Source organism: Onychomys torridus, chromosome 3 (assembly GCF_903995425.1).
Source record: "Onychomys torridus chromosome 3, mOncTor1.1, whole genome shotgun sequence".
NCBI lineage: Eukaryota > Metazoa > Chordata > Mammalia > Rodentia > Cricetidae > Onychomys > Onychomys torridus.
This window is the reverse complement of record NC_050445.1, coordinates 30553296-30571112: the sequence shown is the minus strand read 5'-3', so window position 1 is coordinate 30571112 and position 17817 is coordinate 30553296. Positions and strand designations below refer to the sequence as shown.

Genomic DNA, 17817 nt, shown 5'->3' with positions numbered 1-17817 from the left:
ACCGACCAACCAACAACAAAACAAAATAGTGAAGCTGGTCCTATAGCCCAGTGGTTGATGCTTGCCTACCATGTCTGTGGCTCTGGCTTCAGTCCTCAACAACCCCCACCCCATAAGTGACTGCTGTATGCCAACAACTTCCTCTCCTTTTTGGTGGGGAGAGGATGTAGCAAGCATTTAGGAAGTAATCAGGAAGTTATATCATCTCTGTTTTTTTCCTCATTTATGCCCTTTTGGTGATTCATTTAGAAAGATGAGTGAATGACCATCAACTTACCTGCAATACTCAGATTCCAGGAAGGAGAAGGTAAATAGGGAATGAGAAGTTCCCTGAGAAGCAGCTATGAGCCTGATCATCACATCTTAAATGACTTGTGCAGATGAAGGGCCTTGGTGCTCAGAGGAGACAGATGGCTTGTCCTAATTCACAAGGTGTAGGCATAGCTGGGGTTTGGACTCCAGATGTTCAGCCTCCCAATTTCTAAGCTCTTAGAATTTGTTATTACTGTGTGTGTGATGTGTATATGTGAGTGAGGAGGTCAGAGGACAATGTCAGGAGTTGGTTCTCTCTTTCCACCCTGGCTTCCAGGCAGGACCCAACCCAGGTTGGGTTTGCATGGTCCACCCATTTACACACTGAGCATCTCACTGGCCCTCTATGGCCTCTTAGAAATGTAAGCTGTGTTTGTTCTGTGGCCTTCCTAGAACTAGACAGCTATGTAGTTTGGGAAGTGAGCTTTCTAGAAAGGACTGGCAACTTCTGCCCTTTCCATTCATGGACTGTCTTTCTTAGTGGTTTGTACATGTTGTTAGAAGGAGTGGTGGACAGTAGCCCAGAGAAAACCATGCCATTGGATATAAACTAGAAAGTCAACTTTCATCCATAGAGAGAATTCTACAGGTTCAGGGTTCAACCCAAGGCTTGTCTTTAGCAGACATAATTTGCCACTCAAAAGCCAGTATTTGGGAAGGAGTCAGATTTAGAACATGGAGGGGAGGGGCTATTGTCTTCAAAGCTCCAGCTTTGGGGAGCTCATCCAAGGTATGGTCTGTTTCTCCCCTGTGGGGACCATCCCAATCAGTCTTAGCCTCCTGATTAGTGTTGGAAGTTTTTTGTCCTGCAAGCTGCTCCTAAGTAACCACATAGAGGCTTAATATTAATTATAAATGCTTGGCCAATAGCTCAGGCTTGTTACTAGCTAACTCTTACATTTAAATTAACCCATATTTCTTATCTATGCTTTGCCACATACCTTGGTACTTTTTCTTAGCATGGCATGCCCTTCTTGCTCCTCTCTACATCTACTTGCAACTCCTCCGACTCCACCCCTCTTCCTCCCTGCATTTCCAGTTTGGCTCTCCCACCCTGTTCAGCTATTGGTCAGTCAGCTTCTTTATTAAACCAATCACAGTGACATATATTCACACACTGTAAAGGAATATTCCATAGATTAGTTCTTGTGTTTTAAAGAGAGAGTATGTGTATTTATACATACATGCATGAGTAAGTACAGGTACCCATGGAGGCCAGAAGTGGGTATCATCCCTTGGAGATAGAGTTACATGTGGTTGTGAGCCATGTAACGTGGGTGCTGGGAACTGAAATCAGATCCCCAAGGAGAGCAGAACATGCTCTTCAGCACTGAGCCATCTCTCCAGCTTCCCTGGATTTTCTTAATATAGGCTTATCATCTTCTACAAATTAAACCTCATAGCAATTTACATGCTTTGTGATAGTCTATGCACAGAACTAAAACTAAGGAAGGGCATTACTCCTGATGTAATCCAAAGCTATATGTGCCCACACATATAACAACACACACACACACACACACACACACACACACACACACACAAATTCTTTACAATCACTTTTTATGTTCTCAGAGTAGGTCTTGCCTGCTTGCCACCTAAAAACCAATATTTGGAGGCTTGGTGGGAAGAAGTCAAGTTTATTCAGGGTCTCAATCATAAGTTCTGCTTGGATATAACTCCTAGGACAGGTTTCCTGTTACATACAAGGGCAAAGAGTCCCATATGTTAGCACAGAAGGCAAGTTATTAGTCATATGTGATGCTGTCGGGTCACTAAATTCAAGTCTATCCTTGATAAGTATCTATTCCCATATTAGACTCTTGAACTTGGAACACCATTCCAAAGTGTGAGCTTGGCAGGCTAATGTCATAACTTAAAACTGCATATTCTGAAAACATACAAATCCAAACTATAATGTACCAGGGAAGACCTTGTTGGAAAAAGGATTCTCAATGTTGCCAAAACAAGACAAAATCAAAAACCAAAAACTCACTAGAACATAGCAAAAGTAACCCTGCAAGGCAATGCCTTTTTGTAAAAAGAATGGGCTGCAACCTAAACTGGCCTAGAAAGTATAGCAGGGCAGGAAGCTCACTTGTAATTCTAACACAGGTGATGACCTTGACTCTTGGTGAAAGAGTAACCTCAGTCTGCCGCGGTTGGCTAATTCCTAATAGATATAAAGGAAGGAGGGGAGGGGTCAGTATTTGTCACCAAGTTCCCAGAATGAAAGGCCTCTGTGTAAACAGGTTTCCCAGATGATTTTACAAGGTGGAGATTCTTGGAGTATTGACCCTTGGTATGCTAGCTACCTTTTATAGAAAAAATCCGTTTCTCACCACCTCAACAATTTGGGGATCTTAGGAATGAGTCATAGAAGGTTGGAGTCTATCCAGGTTTGGACAGAGGCAATATTGAGAGAGAAAAGCAGGCTAAGGCAGGAGGATTCTTTTGTGTTTCTGGAAGGAAATCTAAAGTGAAAGGAGAAGGGCAGTTGTCTGGGATGACAGCAGGCTAGCCTATAGTCCTAGCAGCTCGGAACAGGAAAGTATGTCCTAAGGGATGAGCTGGAGTATTCATGATGCCGTCCCCGAGAAGGGACGAGTGAGTGCACCAGCGCAGCTACACATGTGCTTACATTTGTGCTACAGCTTCTTCGGCCAGAATATTATTACAATTGAGGTCACTTCTCAGGTTTGCTGCCATCTTGGTGGTCGCTGGTAGTAAGTGGCCTACCCTCACGCCCTCGTTTTTCTGCTTGCTTATTGCAATACTAGCAACAGGAGACAAAACTTCATGAGAATCCCGTACTGGCTAAGAATCAAGGAGTCAGGAACCTTCACCCCTATTCCTGGCCTTACTTATTCCGAGACTGCAGGGTTAGGTTCTTCATCAGGTGATCCTGATGCCACTGCCACCGGTCCATGTACTGCGATTTAACACCCTAGCTGCCAGTTAGTCATCAGGTTTCAGAACAATACTGGAACAAAGATGTTATAAACATGGTATGGTTCAGAAAGGATTTAGGCCATTAACATGGGGCCCAGAGTGGCAGGAACACCCGTGAAGGCACCGCCTACATGAGCCAAAGCAGGGAGCAGCAGCAAGGTCACTTTGCCAGGCTGCGTCACGAGACAGCCTGTCTGCCCGTTAGGCCAGAGTCGCCAAGGTCCTCCAAAGAAAAGCTAAAGCCGCCAGAGGCGCCAATAGACCTGAGCATGACCCTTGCGGCCCACCATCCGCCCAGTTAGAGACGGGCGACGTGGTGACGTCACGGGGCGGGACTTGGGGGAGTGACGCATCAGGGGTGGGAGGGCTGGAGATCGGTCTCCGTTCCGGGCTGGTATGTCTGCGCTGGCGAGGCTGGCACCTTTCGGTCGCGTCGGAGGCCGTCTGCTCCGGGGCTGCCCCGTGCGGGCGGCTGGAGACGGTGGAGTCCGTCAGTGAGTGTCGGGTGGGGATGAGGGCTCGGCTGGCTGGAACCACCAGCGCTACTGGCCCGACGCCGTCACCTTGAGGCTGGCGCCCGGGCGGGTGCGTGCGCACTCTGCTGCCCCTGGAGGAATGCTGGGTCTTGTAGTCTGTCTGGACCGAGACAGTGGCTTTTAACGAGATCGGTGGGGTGGAGGTGATGGGATGGCAAGGGAATCCCAGGGGAAGGCATGGACTAGAACCTGAGTGATAAGAATCCAACCACGCACAGTCCCCGGGACTGAGACTTTCCGTGCAGCCGGGGAGTCGAGGTCAGGAGCGCAGGAAGAACCATGGGATATTGCTGTTTACAACGAACCATACATTGGCCTCTTGTCAGTACAGCCAGCTTTCCTAGTCCCCATTTTTAAAGCAAGCTAGATGAAAAACCAGTATGGGAAGGAAGCGGGAGCCGGTCGTCTGTATTTTGGTGTAGATGAGATGAGCTAGCTTCAGTTTTAAAGATGCATCTGAAAGCTGAGCTGACTTTCTGCTCTGGAAATGCACTAAGAAGCCGTTTTTCATATTGCTTTTTCTCCTAGTGCTGGCGGTGGTGTGCACATTCCGCCCAAGTATAGGGAGTTTCCCCACCTTACCCGGAACCAGGTGATCCAGGGTGAGTTCTTAAGCTCACTCATGTGGTTCTGGATTCTCTGGCACTTTTGGCATGACTCGGACGCTGTGCTGGTAAGTGTGGGAGAATGGTTCTAGGCCTGATTTGAGAGCAGGAGAGGGAGATGGCATGGCTAGCTTAGCTTGTGTATAGATAGTTTTTTCTGTCCAGGTGTATCCCTTTACCACCATATTGTCATGTTACCTAGTGAAATGTCGTTTTTGGACCTGTTTACGTGATGATGTACATTTGGGAGATCTGTGATTTATGGTTTCCATTAGATTGCCAGGTAGGGGAGCGGGGCTAGAAGTAATTCTTTTATGATTGGTGAGTTAACATTTATCTTCATTTGCGGGTTAAATTTCACATTTAACTTTTTTTGTTTGAGCCAGGTATTTTTCTTCTTTTTTTAATTAAATTTTTCATTTATTTTATATACCAAGAATAGTTTCCCTTCCTTCCTCTCTTCCCGTTCCCTCCCCCCACCTTACTCCCCATTCACTCCCCATTCAGAAAGGGGCAGGCCTCCCATGGGGGTCAACAAAGCATGGCACATCTAGTTGAGGCAGGACCAAGCTCCTCCCCCTGCATCAAGGCTGGGCAAAGTATCACAGCATGGGGAATAGGTTCCCAAAAGCCAGCTCATGTACCAAGGACAGTTCCTGATCCCACTGCTAGGGGTCCCACAAACACCAAGCTACACAACTGTCACCCACAAACAGAGGGCCTAGATGGGTCTCATGCAGGGTCCCTAGCTGTTGGTCCAGAGTCCACGAGGTCAGGTCAGCTGTCTGTGGGTTTTCCTGTGGAGATCTTCACCCCACACCACTCCCTTGCTTGTGAAGTCCTTTCTCACTCTCTTCAACAGGATTTCCGGAGCTCTGCCCAGTGCTTGGCTGTGGATCTCTGCATCCACTTCCATCAGTTACCGGATGAAGGCTCTCTGATGACAGTTAGGGTAGTCACCAATCTGATAATAGGAGAAGGCCAGTTCAGGCACACTCTCCACTATTGCTAGGAGTCTTAGCTGGGGTCATCCTTGTGGGTTCCTGGGAGTTTCCTTGGCTTAACCCTAAAATGCCCCCTCTATCAAGATATCTCTTTGTTACTCTCCCCCTCCCTCCGTCCGGCCCCCAAATCGACCAGCCTGATCTCTCTTGTTCCCATATCCTCCCCTTTACCCCCCCCCCCCAAGTTTATTCAGGAGATCTCATCTATTTCTCCTTCCCAGGGAAACTCATGTGTCCCTCTCAGGGTCTTCCTTGCTAGCTAGCTTCTCCGGGGCTGTGGATTGTAGTCTGGTTATCCTTGGCTTTATATCTAGTATCCACTTATGAGTACATACCATGTTTGTCTTTCTGGTTCTAGGTTACCTCACTCAGGATGATTTTTTTCTAGTTCCATCCATTTGCCTGCAAATTTCATGATGTCATTGTTTTTTACTGCTGAGTAATACTCCATTGTGTAAATGTACCACATTTTCTTTATCCATTCTTCAGTTCAGGTGTATCTAGATTGTTCCCAGGTTCTGAGCCAGATATATAGCCCAGGCTGTCCTCAAACTGCCCATAGAGGTAGGACTGGCCCTTAACTCCCAACCCTCCCCTCCCTGCCTTCCAAGAGTAGGCAGGCACCATCACACCTAGCATTAAGTTCTTTTAAATGTCGAACATCCTCTTCTCTGTCCAGAGGCCAGAGCAACCAGATTGGGGGGTACTAGATAGAAGTTAATGTCTTGGGAAGGGGAGTTATTGGTGACTGTCTGTTACCCCATCATTTACATAGACTCCTGTTTGCTAGGAAATTACATCCTTTTTTTTTTTTTTTTGGTTTTTCGAGACAGGGTTTCTCTGTAGCTTTGGAGGCTGGCCTTGAACTCACAGAGATCTACCTGCCTCTGCCTCCCGAATGCTGGGATTACAGGCATGCGCCACCACCACCCAGCGGAAATTACATCTTTAAGACACTGAAATCTTGAGGTTGGTTGAACATGAATGAGTTCTCTGTGGTCTCATCCCCAGCACTTTAAAGAACAAAAAAAAGCCAGGTGGTGGTGGCACACGACTTTTATCCCAGCACTCAGGAGGCAGAGGCAGGCAGATCTCTGTGAGTTCAAAGCCAGCCTGGACTACAGAATGAGTTCTAGGAAAGGCACAAAGCTACACAGAGAAATCCTGTCTTGAAAAAACCAAAAAGCCAAAAGCAAAAACAACACCACCAACAAAAGCAACAAAGATGGGCATTGAAATTTATAGGTCCAGGACATTTTGAATTTTAGTGAATTTGGGTTTGTTTTCAGGATAGGCGAAAAAAATCCTCCAATCTAAATAATGTAAGTAACAAAACTGTTTTTAGCTGGCAATATGGCTCAGCAAGTAAAGGCACTTTAGTCAAGCCTGATAACTCAAATTCTATCCTGGAATCCATGTGGTGGGAGGAGAACCATAAGTTGACCCAAGTTAACAGTCCTCTGACTGTCCAAGGTATGCTGTGGCATGTAGGCAAATATTCACATGCATGGGAAGGAAATGTAAACAATATACAAGATTTTATAGGTTCAGAACCATTAGGATGCTCTGCTTCTGTCTTCTTGGAACTTTTCTGTGCCCTTGCTTCTCAGGAGGGAGCTGCTTGGGCTGCACATTTCCTGCTGGAAACATCTGTATTTCACTATAGTCTGGCCATCAGGAGTATTAGGCTGTAGGTAGTAGAAGATAGGTCTCCAGGTCAGGAGTGCTTCCACTTGAGGCTCCCAGATCTCATAGTAGGAGTTAAAGGCTTTGGGGACATTTTGTTTTGCCAGGACTATGAGAAATTGCTGAGATAAGGAGTATATATGTGTGTATATCTGTGGCCTCCATTTCCTCCTGCTCTTCATCATAAACATACTCAATGACTTAGGCTGCCATCTCTGAAATTTCAAGCCACTGTGTATAATGAGCAGATTGAGTGGTTGAGTCACTGATTAGTTCTCATGTATGGCAGGTGCTGGCTGTAGTAATTACTGCAGTCGAGATTTATCTTGGAACTTAATTAGCTGCATTTATTATTACAAACTCTTGACTTTGTTTTCTTTTGACTGGTTGTCACCAGGGCCACTTTTCGTACCCAGATCCTTCACAGTGGACAGATGAAGAGTTGGGGATCCCTCCTGATGAAGAGGAGTGAGAGCATAAACTTAACTCTGTACAAGTAGGTATGCCCTAATGTCTTGCTTTTAATTTTTTTGTTTGTTTTTTGAGACAGGGTTTCTCTGGGAAGTTTTGGTGCCTGTCCTGGATCTTACTCTGTAGACCAGGCTGGCCTCGAACTCACAGAGATCCGCCTGGCTCTGCCTCCCAAGTGCTGGGATTAAAGGTGTCGCCACCTCCGTCTGGCTTGTTGTTTTGCACTCTTGATGGCCTTAAACATGCATATCCTAACAGCCACAGGCTTATCTAATTTCTGTCTAACCATGTTCACATTGCTAGCCTGCACCCTCTTTATATCTTCTTTCTATTCATTGTATATTAAAAACAAACAAAAGTACTTTTAAAGTTAGGTTACAGTTTTTGGTTGCTATCCACCCATTGAATAAAGATGGATGAATTCTGCATGGTCAAGGCTCTGGGTTCAGTTGCCACCGTAAAACAAATTGAAACACAACGAAACCCCAGGCTTGCAGGTCTGTTCCTGCAATTCCAGCACTCGAGAAGTAGAGGCAAAAGGGCAGGGATCAGACAACAAGAGTGCAGAGTGAGTTGGGGCCAGCCTGCGCTAGGTAAGACCCTGCCTCAGAAACAAACAGCCTGGCAGTGGTGGCACACCCCTTTAACCCCAACACTCAGGAGGCAGAGGCAGGTGGATATGTGAGTTCGAGGCCAGCCTGATCTAAGAGTGAGTTCTAGGACAGCTAGGACTACACAAACCCTGTCTTGAAAAACAAGACAAAAGAAAAGAAACCAGCTCTGTGCTGTTTCCTGGAATACAGTGGTTGGTTAGAGTTTATGGTCTGTAGAGAGTAAGCATGCCCTATTCTCGCTTGAAATTAACACTTTAATGACTGGACCAGGAAGGGTGATTTTGCTTTTCTCTTGAAAAGCTATTCAGTCAGAGCTAAAAAAAAAATGCTTGAATAATTGAATAAACAAAATTATGGATTTGGATTAGTAAATGTAATAGTTCTTAAAACTTACTTTTTTTTCCCTACAGGAGCAAGGTGAGAAGTTTCAAGAAGTTACAGCCTTCATATTTAAAGTTGTAAATTAAAGTGGTCTGCCAGGAGTGAGGAACTGAGTTGTTTCTGGTGACAGCTGTCCGTTATTCTGTTCCCTGCTTGCTGGGCTAAGTGGTGTGTGCCCTTTCAGCTAATCCTCTTGGGTCCCCTATGATGTAGGTAGGTGTTATCTCTTTGAGGCTATTAAGGAACAAGGAGATAGTTTCTTGTTTAGCATCACACACTGGTGAGTGGTTAGGTTATGTCGGGCTCCAGCTTATGCATGACTTAAGTACCACGCCTTCTCCTTATCTCATGCCGTAGTTACATGTGTGTTGACAGGTGATATGACCATATAGCTGCTGCAGCTTGCTTGTTGCCCCAGAGGTTAGGGGTCAGCAGAGTCCATTCTTTCTGAATCTCCTGTAGGACTCATAAGCCATGCCTAACTAGGAATTTCTTAGGACTGGGGAATAAGGGTAAGATTTTCTACTTTTATCAAAATTTTGCTTCAGGGTATTTCACTTTCTGTGGCATCATAGCAATTATGAGGAAGATAGAATTTTCCTCTATCTACAGAGAAAAGTCTGGTGTAACATAGCTTGAGGACTAACTACTTCATTAAGTTTTTGACCACCTGAGCCTTGGGAGTACAGTGCCAAGAATTGATTAGAGGTGGGGGTTGGGGGTTACACACCTATAGTTTCTATTTTTTTTTTTTTGTTTTTTTTTTTTTTTTTTTTGAGACAGGGTTTCTCTGTGTAGTTTTGGTGCCTGTTCCGGATCTCGCTCTGTAGACCAGGCTGGCCCTGAACTCACAGAGATCCGCCTGGCTGTGCCTCCCAAGTGCTGGGATTAAAGGTATGTGTCACCGCTGCCTGGCTTACATACCTATACTTTTAGCACTGTGGAGAGTGAGGCCAGAGGACTGTAAGTACCTATCTCAAGGCTGGAGAGATGGCTCAGAGGTTAAGAGCACTGGCTGTTCTTCCAAAGGTCCTGAGTTCAATTCCCAGCCACCACATGGTGGCTCACAACCATTTGTAATGAGATCTGGTGCCCTCTTCTGGCCTGCAGGGACACATGCAGACAGAGCACTGTATGCATAATAAAGAAGTCTTAAAAAAAAAAAAAAAAAAAAGAAGTACCTATTTCAAAATAACAGACAAAAGGATTCTGTTTTTAGAGGGCTTTAAGAAGGAATGACAGGTGATAAGTCAGATTTGCTCAGAGCTGTGAAAGAAAGCCATTGGATGATGTACTAAGGCGTTTTAACTGTGCCCTGAGTAAGTAGGATTTACAGGAAGTGTGTTTAGGAACAAGGTGACCCATTAAGGTCTAGGTGTAGACCAAGTTCTGTCTGAGAAGCAGCCTACTGTGGCTGTGAATAAGTAAGGGGAGGATGGGACTAGATGTTAATGGTTGCTGGTTTGTGTTTGACATTAAGTGTCTTAACCAACTGTGGTCAGCTTCGAGCTGGAATGATAGGATTTCCTGTAACATATAGTTTTCTACTTTTCCTTCAGTTTCCAGAGGTCACAATAGCAGCAGAAGCTGAAACAATTAGAACAGCTGTCTTTTTCACTGGTAACCATAGTAATTCCAGCTGTGGCACTGGGGCACTTCCATGGGGTGTTTTGTTCTCATCTGTGTGAGGGTGAGCTGTGCTTTCCAGGTCTCCTTATCTTCCCACTCCTTATATGTAAAGCCACCTAGAACATGGCCTACAACAGTGAGTTTAAGCAGGATAATCCCCTTAGTTCTTTTCTTTAGAAGCAAAGAATTGCTTAATAGCAAACTTGAAATACATTCTTTTGTTTAGAAGAACGTTGGAATCCTCATTTCCATGTTTGGGCTGGGAAACTGATGCAAGCCAAATGTCAAAACCTCCTCAACCTGCTCAAAGTAATGCCCTCTGCATGGCTGTACAGCACATGAGAAAATATTTAAGGGGAAGAGGGTCCCAGAGAAACATTAAGTATAGCCATGTTTGATGGTGACATACAATGGGAACTCACAGCAGATTATCACACAGGCCAGATGATGTTATAAGCATGTGTTAGTTCATGAAATCTTCACAGTACTATTTCTGTTTTATAAGATGGAATTATGAGTAGATAGGTTGGAAATTTGCCAAGCCAGAACTGAGGTCCTGGCTGTCTGGCTGTAACTGTAATATGAGTACAGTCATTCTTTTCAGTCATATCTTAGTTTTTATACATGATTCAAAGTTCCCAAACAGTACTTCCTGTTTATTCTAGTATGTGGACTTAAATCATGACCAGTGGAGCCAGAACTGATGACGCATGCCTTTAATTCCAGTGCTCAGGAGGCAGAAGCAGGAGAATCTCAGTTGAGTTCGAGGCCAGCCTGGTCTACTGAGTGAGTTCCAGGACAGCCAGGGCTACACAGAGAAACTGTCTTGAAAAACCAAACACAAAAAGACATGGCCAGTGGAGACATCCCAAACTGGCTTTACAACCCACTCATGGGCCCCAATGTACAATTTTGAGAGAGAAAGCATCCCAAGCTCTGGAGTTAAATTGGCCAGATCTGATCCTAAGCCTACCTTTTTTTTTGCTGAGTGTGGGCAAAGTACTTATTTTAATCTTGTGCCTTAATTTCTCTATTTCTAAAGTAGCTTAGACCTATGGCTAGCATGAAGGAAGTAATCTCTAGAGCAGTGGTTCTCAACCTTCCTAATGCTGACTCTTGACATTATTTTCATTGCTATTTATAATAGTAATTTTGATACGGTTATGAATGTAATTTAAGTATCTGTTTTCCAATGATCTTGGGTGACCTGTGAAAGGGTTGTTTGACCCCCAGGTTGAGAACCACTGCACTAATAGAAGCGGTTATTTACTGTTTGCAATTCATTAGTATTTTTTTAGAACATTTTATCTAAGCTGGGTCTTTTCACAGGAAAGCCCCACACATGGAGACTAAGCTGTAAACTTTTCACAGATGTGGTGCCACTTCTCTTCAAAAACAAAACAAAAGCCCAGGCTCTCTTACTGGCTTCAATGAGAATGAGTCTGAAAGTGTATTCCAAAGTAAGTTTTAGGGTGAAGCTTGGTGTAGATAGCTAGGTCTTTGTAAACAAAAGATGAGGAATGACTCACGGCAATAGTGTAGTATGCTTCTGTAATTTTACTAGCTTCCTATGGCATCTTTAGTAAGTAGATAATAAGGCTGAGATAAGGCATTTTATAAGAACCTATTAAACGCTATTACAGGACACATGTCACCTTTTTTTTTTTGGTTTTTCAAGACAGGGTTTCCTCGTGTAGCTTTGCGCCTTTCCTGGAACTTGCTTTGTAGATCAGGCTGGCCTCGAACTCACAGAGATCTGCCTGGCTCTGCCTCCCGAGTGCTGGGATTAAAGGCATGTGCCACCACCGCCTGGCATCACTTTGTTTTTTAAGACAGGGTTTTTCTGTGTAGTCTTGGCTGTCCTGGAATTCACTTTATAGATCAGGTTGGTCTTGAACTCAGAGACCCACCTGCCTGTACTTCCCAAGTGCTGAGATTAAAGGAATGTGCTACAGATTTTGTGTGGGAGCCCACAGAGGTTTCCTAGTGAGATCTGAGCTTGCTTTACCCAGCAGGGCTGCATTAGGGGATGTCTTACCAGGTGTTTGTGATGGTCTGCACTTGGCTGTGCTGGGGGAGGTCTTTTGCTCCACCCTTTGACATTCCTTTAAAAGCCTTAGAAGAGACAGAAGGGGCTGATGGGTTTTGACCCAGGCCCTCCCCAGCTATCCTGTTTCTGTTTCTCTCCTCTCTTATTTCTATCTAAATATTTCTTGCTTTTGCCTGCTCAAGAGTACCCATGGGGAAAAAGTGGGGGCAGGCCTCCCACAATTTTGGTTTTACTTGTCCCCAAACTATTCTCTAGAACAAGCTGGCTCTTCTACTTTCCAGTGCCATCTTTCCATCTACAGGATAGAAGTGTGTGCTGTCCAGGAAATGTCAGTAGGCTAAGCTGCTGTGTTGACTTACCTCAATAGCTTCCACTTTCTCCACTTTCCAGTGACTTACCTGGCTGATAAAGACAACAAGTGTAAGTGGAGCACTGTCTGGCAAGCATCTTCTTCTGTGAACTCTTTTGAGAAGTAAACACCCATTTCCATTTAGGTTTCATCTTGTCCTGATGGTTTCATTACAACACCATTGTATACTGATCTTGGGTTCTGGCTGCACAGACTTAGGTGAGGCATGTCCTTCAGTTTCTTGGGATTAGGATTCTCTTTTTAATGACTCTCTATTTGTGAGTGTGCGAGATTATATATAACCCAGACAGTAAGATGTAATGACCACAACCCTTTCAGAAGAGCTGGTTTTGGAGAGTTCTTTGTAAAAGGATTTTGAAATGTAAGTAAAACATCCGTATTCTGGGGACAACTTTTATAGAAAACATGTATGATACACTGAAAAGCAAAGCAGCAATAACTTGTGATCAGGAATGGTCGTTTGGAAAACAGGTTTGTAAATACAGAATAACTTTTCCTTCAGTTCGGAGAGTGCTAAGTCCCAATAGCATCTTTAGGTTAGAGGAGCGTAGCGTGGAAAGGTCAGAAACAGATCCCTGAAAGCCTGCACCCCTGGCAAGTTTTCTGTCCTTTTCTACTGTTCTTAGAGGATTTCCTGGTGTGTAGTTATCTTTCTGGAAACCGTCTGGTAGTTTGGTGTTTTGTCTGAAGATACTTCAGGTGTTTTTCAAAATAAAGAGATTCTGAAATTAGATACATAAAGTCGGCCCATCCAGGGAACCAGCACTGAAAACGGGTTCAGCGTCAGATGTGTTTGTGTAGAGTGTGTTACTACAGAAAGTGTATGATTGCAAGTTGTCACAAAAGTGTTTTTTTTTTTTAAACAGTTCTGAGATAATTGAGAGAATTTCTACACACCAGCCTGCCTCTTTTTGGAGACAGGGTTTCTCTGTGTAGCCGTGGCTGTCCTCAAACTCAGACATCCACCCACCTCTGCCTCCCAACTGATGAGATGAAAGGTGTGAGCCACCATCACCCAGCTAAAATTTTAAATTATACTTAGTATGTGGTTACACAGAGAACAGTTACTTTAAGCCAGAGATGCAGAAGGTCATACAATACTTGAAGGTCATCACCAAAACTTGATAAAAAGCTTATTCCAAGTTGGCTAGACCATGCAGGAATCTGGTCAACTTTAACTTCTACCCATCAAGCACCAATCAACATTTTCAAACAAAATGTGCATTTTAGCCTGAACTGTCAATAGCCAGTGAATCCTATTATTCAATGTCAATGCTTGCTAGAAAAATAATCTTAATCTTAAGATTTCTCCATGCAGTCAATCTTTATTATAGCAGTATTCGCATATTCACATCAATTACATAGCACTTTTTTTGGCCTTTTTTATAATACAGAGTTTTTTAAATAACTTTACACAGAAATAAAGTTCTTCAATTTGATTTTCAGCTATCTTTTTATTTAATTCTCCATGCTTTCTATCCAAACTGAACAATATTTTCCATTATACAAATTTACATGAGAAAAACTCCAAAGTACAAATGAAGGGACCTGAGCAGGAAAGAACTAAAGTAATAGGAAGTAGGTATAGAGAAGAAAAAAAATTCAAGCAAACATTGAGGAATAGGGGATAAGAGGGAGACATCATCCATTTGATTGAAAATAAATGTCTTTTTCTTATGAATTGAAAAATAAGCTTTAAAAATAGTTACTCCATTATAATTTTTGCAAAGCAGGTATAGAGAGGTCTGTGGATAATGAAAAAGTTCCCACCTTTTCAGTGGGCACACCCCAGACTTCAGAGAACCTTTCCAGTGCTTGAGTGGAACTGAAGCTGCAGACCCAACCCTTGGCAGTCACAGACAAGAGGAATGTGTGAGCTGCCGTAGGTTTGGGTGGTGAAACAGCAGCCGAAGCTCACTGCAGTCCAAACAGGAAGCACTCCCTCTCCTCTCCCTTATGGAGACCTGTCCTCAGACCAAGAAGTACACATGACCATTTAGAGTGAGGCTTGGCAGATGGCTAGGGTTGTCTCCAAAGAGTGGAGACATGATGAATGGTGAAGTCCATCCCCTGATCAGTTAGTTGTATCTGTCTTAGGAGAGGCAAGTGCTGTAGAAGCAAAGGGTCAGAAGTACACCCAACAGTGGGAATACCATAAATTCTGCTACTGGGACACAGTCCTTCAAATAAGGTGACGTGGAAGGCAAACCAGTGCTGTATTATGGAATGGCCAAAGGAAACGACCCAAAGTGTTTTCCAGTAAAGGGAGGAAGAGTATGCATACACATACACACACACACACACACACACACACACACACACACACACACACACACACCTGGTATGTCAACTAAGACAACATGAAGATAAATAAGACATCAAGCCACTTATACTGGTAATTAACACGAATAAAAAGGCGTATGTTCACATAACTGGTTTTAGTCAGCAATAGAACATACATTAAATGTATAAGAAAGGAATGACTTAAAAAAAGTTCACAGCTTAGAATCAGAAGCACATTTATTGCACTCTTACATTGTATTTCAGGTGACTGTAGTTCATCTCCCACCTTTAGTTTCTTCCTAAGTCCCAGACTGAAGTGTCACCCTGCCTTATTTGGTCCATTTTCTTCCATTTGTGCCTAGTCTGTGAGCTTTCTAGTCTGCAGTTTCTTCTTATATAACTCATAGCCCAGCCAAACACACATGGGTCTTAAAACAACAGTGATTTTCAAGGCAAAAATAAGACTAAATCAATCACTCCCATCCCCACTCCAGCTCTGTAAACACGCTTTACATCTCTCTCCCCTGTGTACACTGTAGATGGGAACCAGCAATCGTGGGTGCTGGCTAATGTACTGAGCCTGCCAGGAAAAGCAAATGATTTGCACAAAACATTTTTTGATACTCACAAGAATAAATATATTTCAGTTCTGTTCAAAGAGCACTTCAATCTACAGAATTCTCTACAAAAATGCACCACAAACAAACAAAAACAAAACAACAATAAAAAACACCACCACACTGGCTGTTGTCCTCATGCACAACTGGTTATATCACTGCAATTAGTCAGAATGGCTAAGTAAAAGTAAACCATTTAGTGATACTGACGGAGTAATTAATAAAAAGAATAGTTGGAGTTGTGGAGACTGAAATAAAGGATTCACCTTTATCACTTAACTAAGGTGGTAACTAAGTGTCCCTAAAAGAGAGAGAAGGAGGGAGGGAGGGAGGGAGAGAGAGGGAGGGAGGGGGAGAGAGAGAGAGAGAGAGAGAGAGAGAGAGAGAGAGAGAGAGAGAGAGAGAACAGAGTGAGTGAGAATTTTAACTTAACATTTTATATAAATGTGGTTCAGTGGTAGGATCCTTGCCTAGTGCATACAAGGCCCTTGCTGCACACCCCAGTGAAAAGAAAAAAATTAGGACTTAAGATTCTACCTCAAACATACCTCATAGGAACTGTTAATTTTTCCTTTCAAATGACAAAAATTAGATCTGAATTTCAGTTTAAGTGTCTCTGCCCAAATGGAAGTAGAAATAAGTTATCTGGAACTATTAAATTATTGTCTGGTGTACTGATAGAACAAGCATTTGGCCAGCATCTTCAACTCTACCAGAACTAGCAATAGGACTTCAAATACACCAACCACTTCAGTCCCTCCTGGTATCAGCAATTCATCTTGGAAGCTGAGTGAAACAGCTAAAGGACACACTGGGGAAAACATTGAGTTTCTTGGGGCCAGTGAGGAAAGGATGCAAGAACCACAGCCTGGAGTGTCCAGTTTATATACACTGGCCAAGTCTTTCACTACTCCAATGTCCCTTTACAAAAGACACTTGCAGAGACAGCCCTGTCTTCCGCCATGCACCGGAGCACTCAGTAGCACTAGCCAACTTCATTTGCAAACAGGTCTTGGGAGGCAAGTTTACACTTCAAACTCTGAACACTCAGTGTCTAGGTTGGCAGCATTTCTCTGGAAACAAATCAAATCTACAATGTGTTTTTTCTCATTGAGTTCGAACATGATTGCTGCCCAGCACACACTACTTCGAAACTAAACTACAGCAGTATCTTAAAATGTCAAACATTGTGTATAAAAGTTCCATGCTTTGAAGAGCCTGTGGGAGTAGAAAAGGTTTCTCTAGAAATGTCACTGAACTGTATTTCCAACCTAGTTACTCTATGTGGTAAATATTTCTTGCTATACTAGGGATTATGTGCTTTAAAAAAATAATTTTGTTCATTGAAAATTTACCATTTTCTCATGTTTTTCAATGTGATTTTGGCTATAAACTCTTTAGTGCAGCTATCTTCGCAGTCTAAATTGCACTCTAAAAAAATTAACACAGCCGAGTTAAACCACACTGGCTGCTCTCTTCATACATCACTGATTTCTGCTAAAATGTTAGCTTTTTATTGCATCGTGAAGGCACAGTAAGATCATTTGGCAATTGTCAAGGTATTTTTCTAGAGCCTCCCTACACTGTTGTAAGCCGCCTGCTGTTTCTGCTCACAGTGACCTTTCCATCTCTGGCTGTGGTTTTAAAAATAGCTTACTGGTGACACCTGCGGGTCAAGGTGCTGGTATTAGAGCACAACAATGCCAACTTAGACAAAGAAGAGAATCTTATCAAAAAGGGCATCCTTCTACCCTCTTAGCTGGGCAGTCTCTTTAGATGAACATCTGTGCACGTGACAAAGGTGTGGCCAACTCACTATGAAGGTATACTGTTTTGCCAAACCTACTACTGTAAGGTAGAATTATATCATGGTTAGCAAAGTGTTACCATAACTATTTAACTTCATGCAACTGACTGAAGGTTAAGATTCTGAAATATATTAAACAGACTCTGGCACCAATTCCAACAACAGATACTCCGAGCTACACCTTTAAAGAAAAATAATCTTCAACAGTATCACTGCTTAAATGTATAATGCCCTTTAGGACAAAACGAGCGCTCAACTACAAGTACACATAAAAGTTAAAATCTTCTATCATCTTCATGTTCTAGAGCTCCTGACTTTTCATACTTTAAAATAAATAACTGTTCATTACCTCATTCTGAGGAGGTAGTTTTTTGAAGAGGTCACCTGATCCCTGCACTGTGTTTCCAACTAAAGCTAGATGCTGAGGTTTGCAAGAGGCCGGGAGGTGGATGTGCGGTAGGGACAGGTGAGATCTGAAGAGGGACAGACAGCAGCTCTGA

General features: G+C 43.4%; 1 protein-coding gene across 4 annotated transcripts; it reads left to right on the top strand.

Moving 5' to 3' along the window:
• The first annotated feature begins 3608 nt into the window (after positions 1-3608).
• Positions 3609-12734, top strand: Ndufb2 (NADH:ubiquinone oxidoreductase subunit B2). 4 transcript variants are annotated; one of them, XM_036180747.1, is made up of 5 exons: positions 3609-3758; positions 4329-4473; positions 7493-7591; positions 8591-8597; positions 12631-12734. In XM_036180747.1, the coding sequence occupies exons 1-3, from the start codon at positions 3661-3663 to the stop codon at positions 7565-7567; spliced, it is 318 nt and encodes a 105-aa protein (XP_036036640.1). In that variant the 5' UTR covers positions 3609-3660; the 3' UTR covers positions 7568-7591; positions 8591-8597; positions 12631-12734. The 4 variants fall into 4 exon arrangements, with proteins under 4 accessions (XP_036036640.1, XP_036036641.1, XP_036036638.1 ...); XM_036180748.1 differs by having other exon boundaries at positions 7493-7595; XM_036180745.1 differs by lacking the exon at positions 12631-12734 and having other exon boundaries at positions 8591-8674.
• The last annotated feature ends 5083 nt before the right edge of the window (positions 12735-17817 follow it).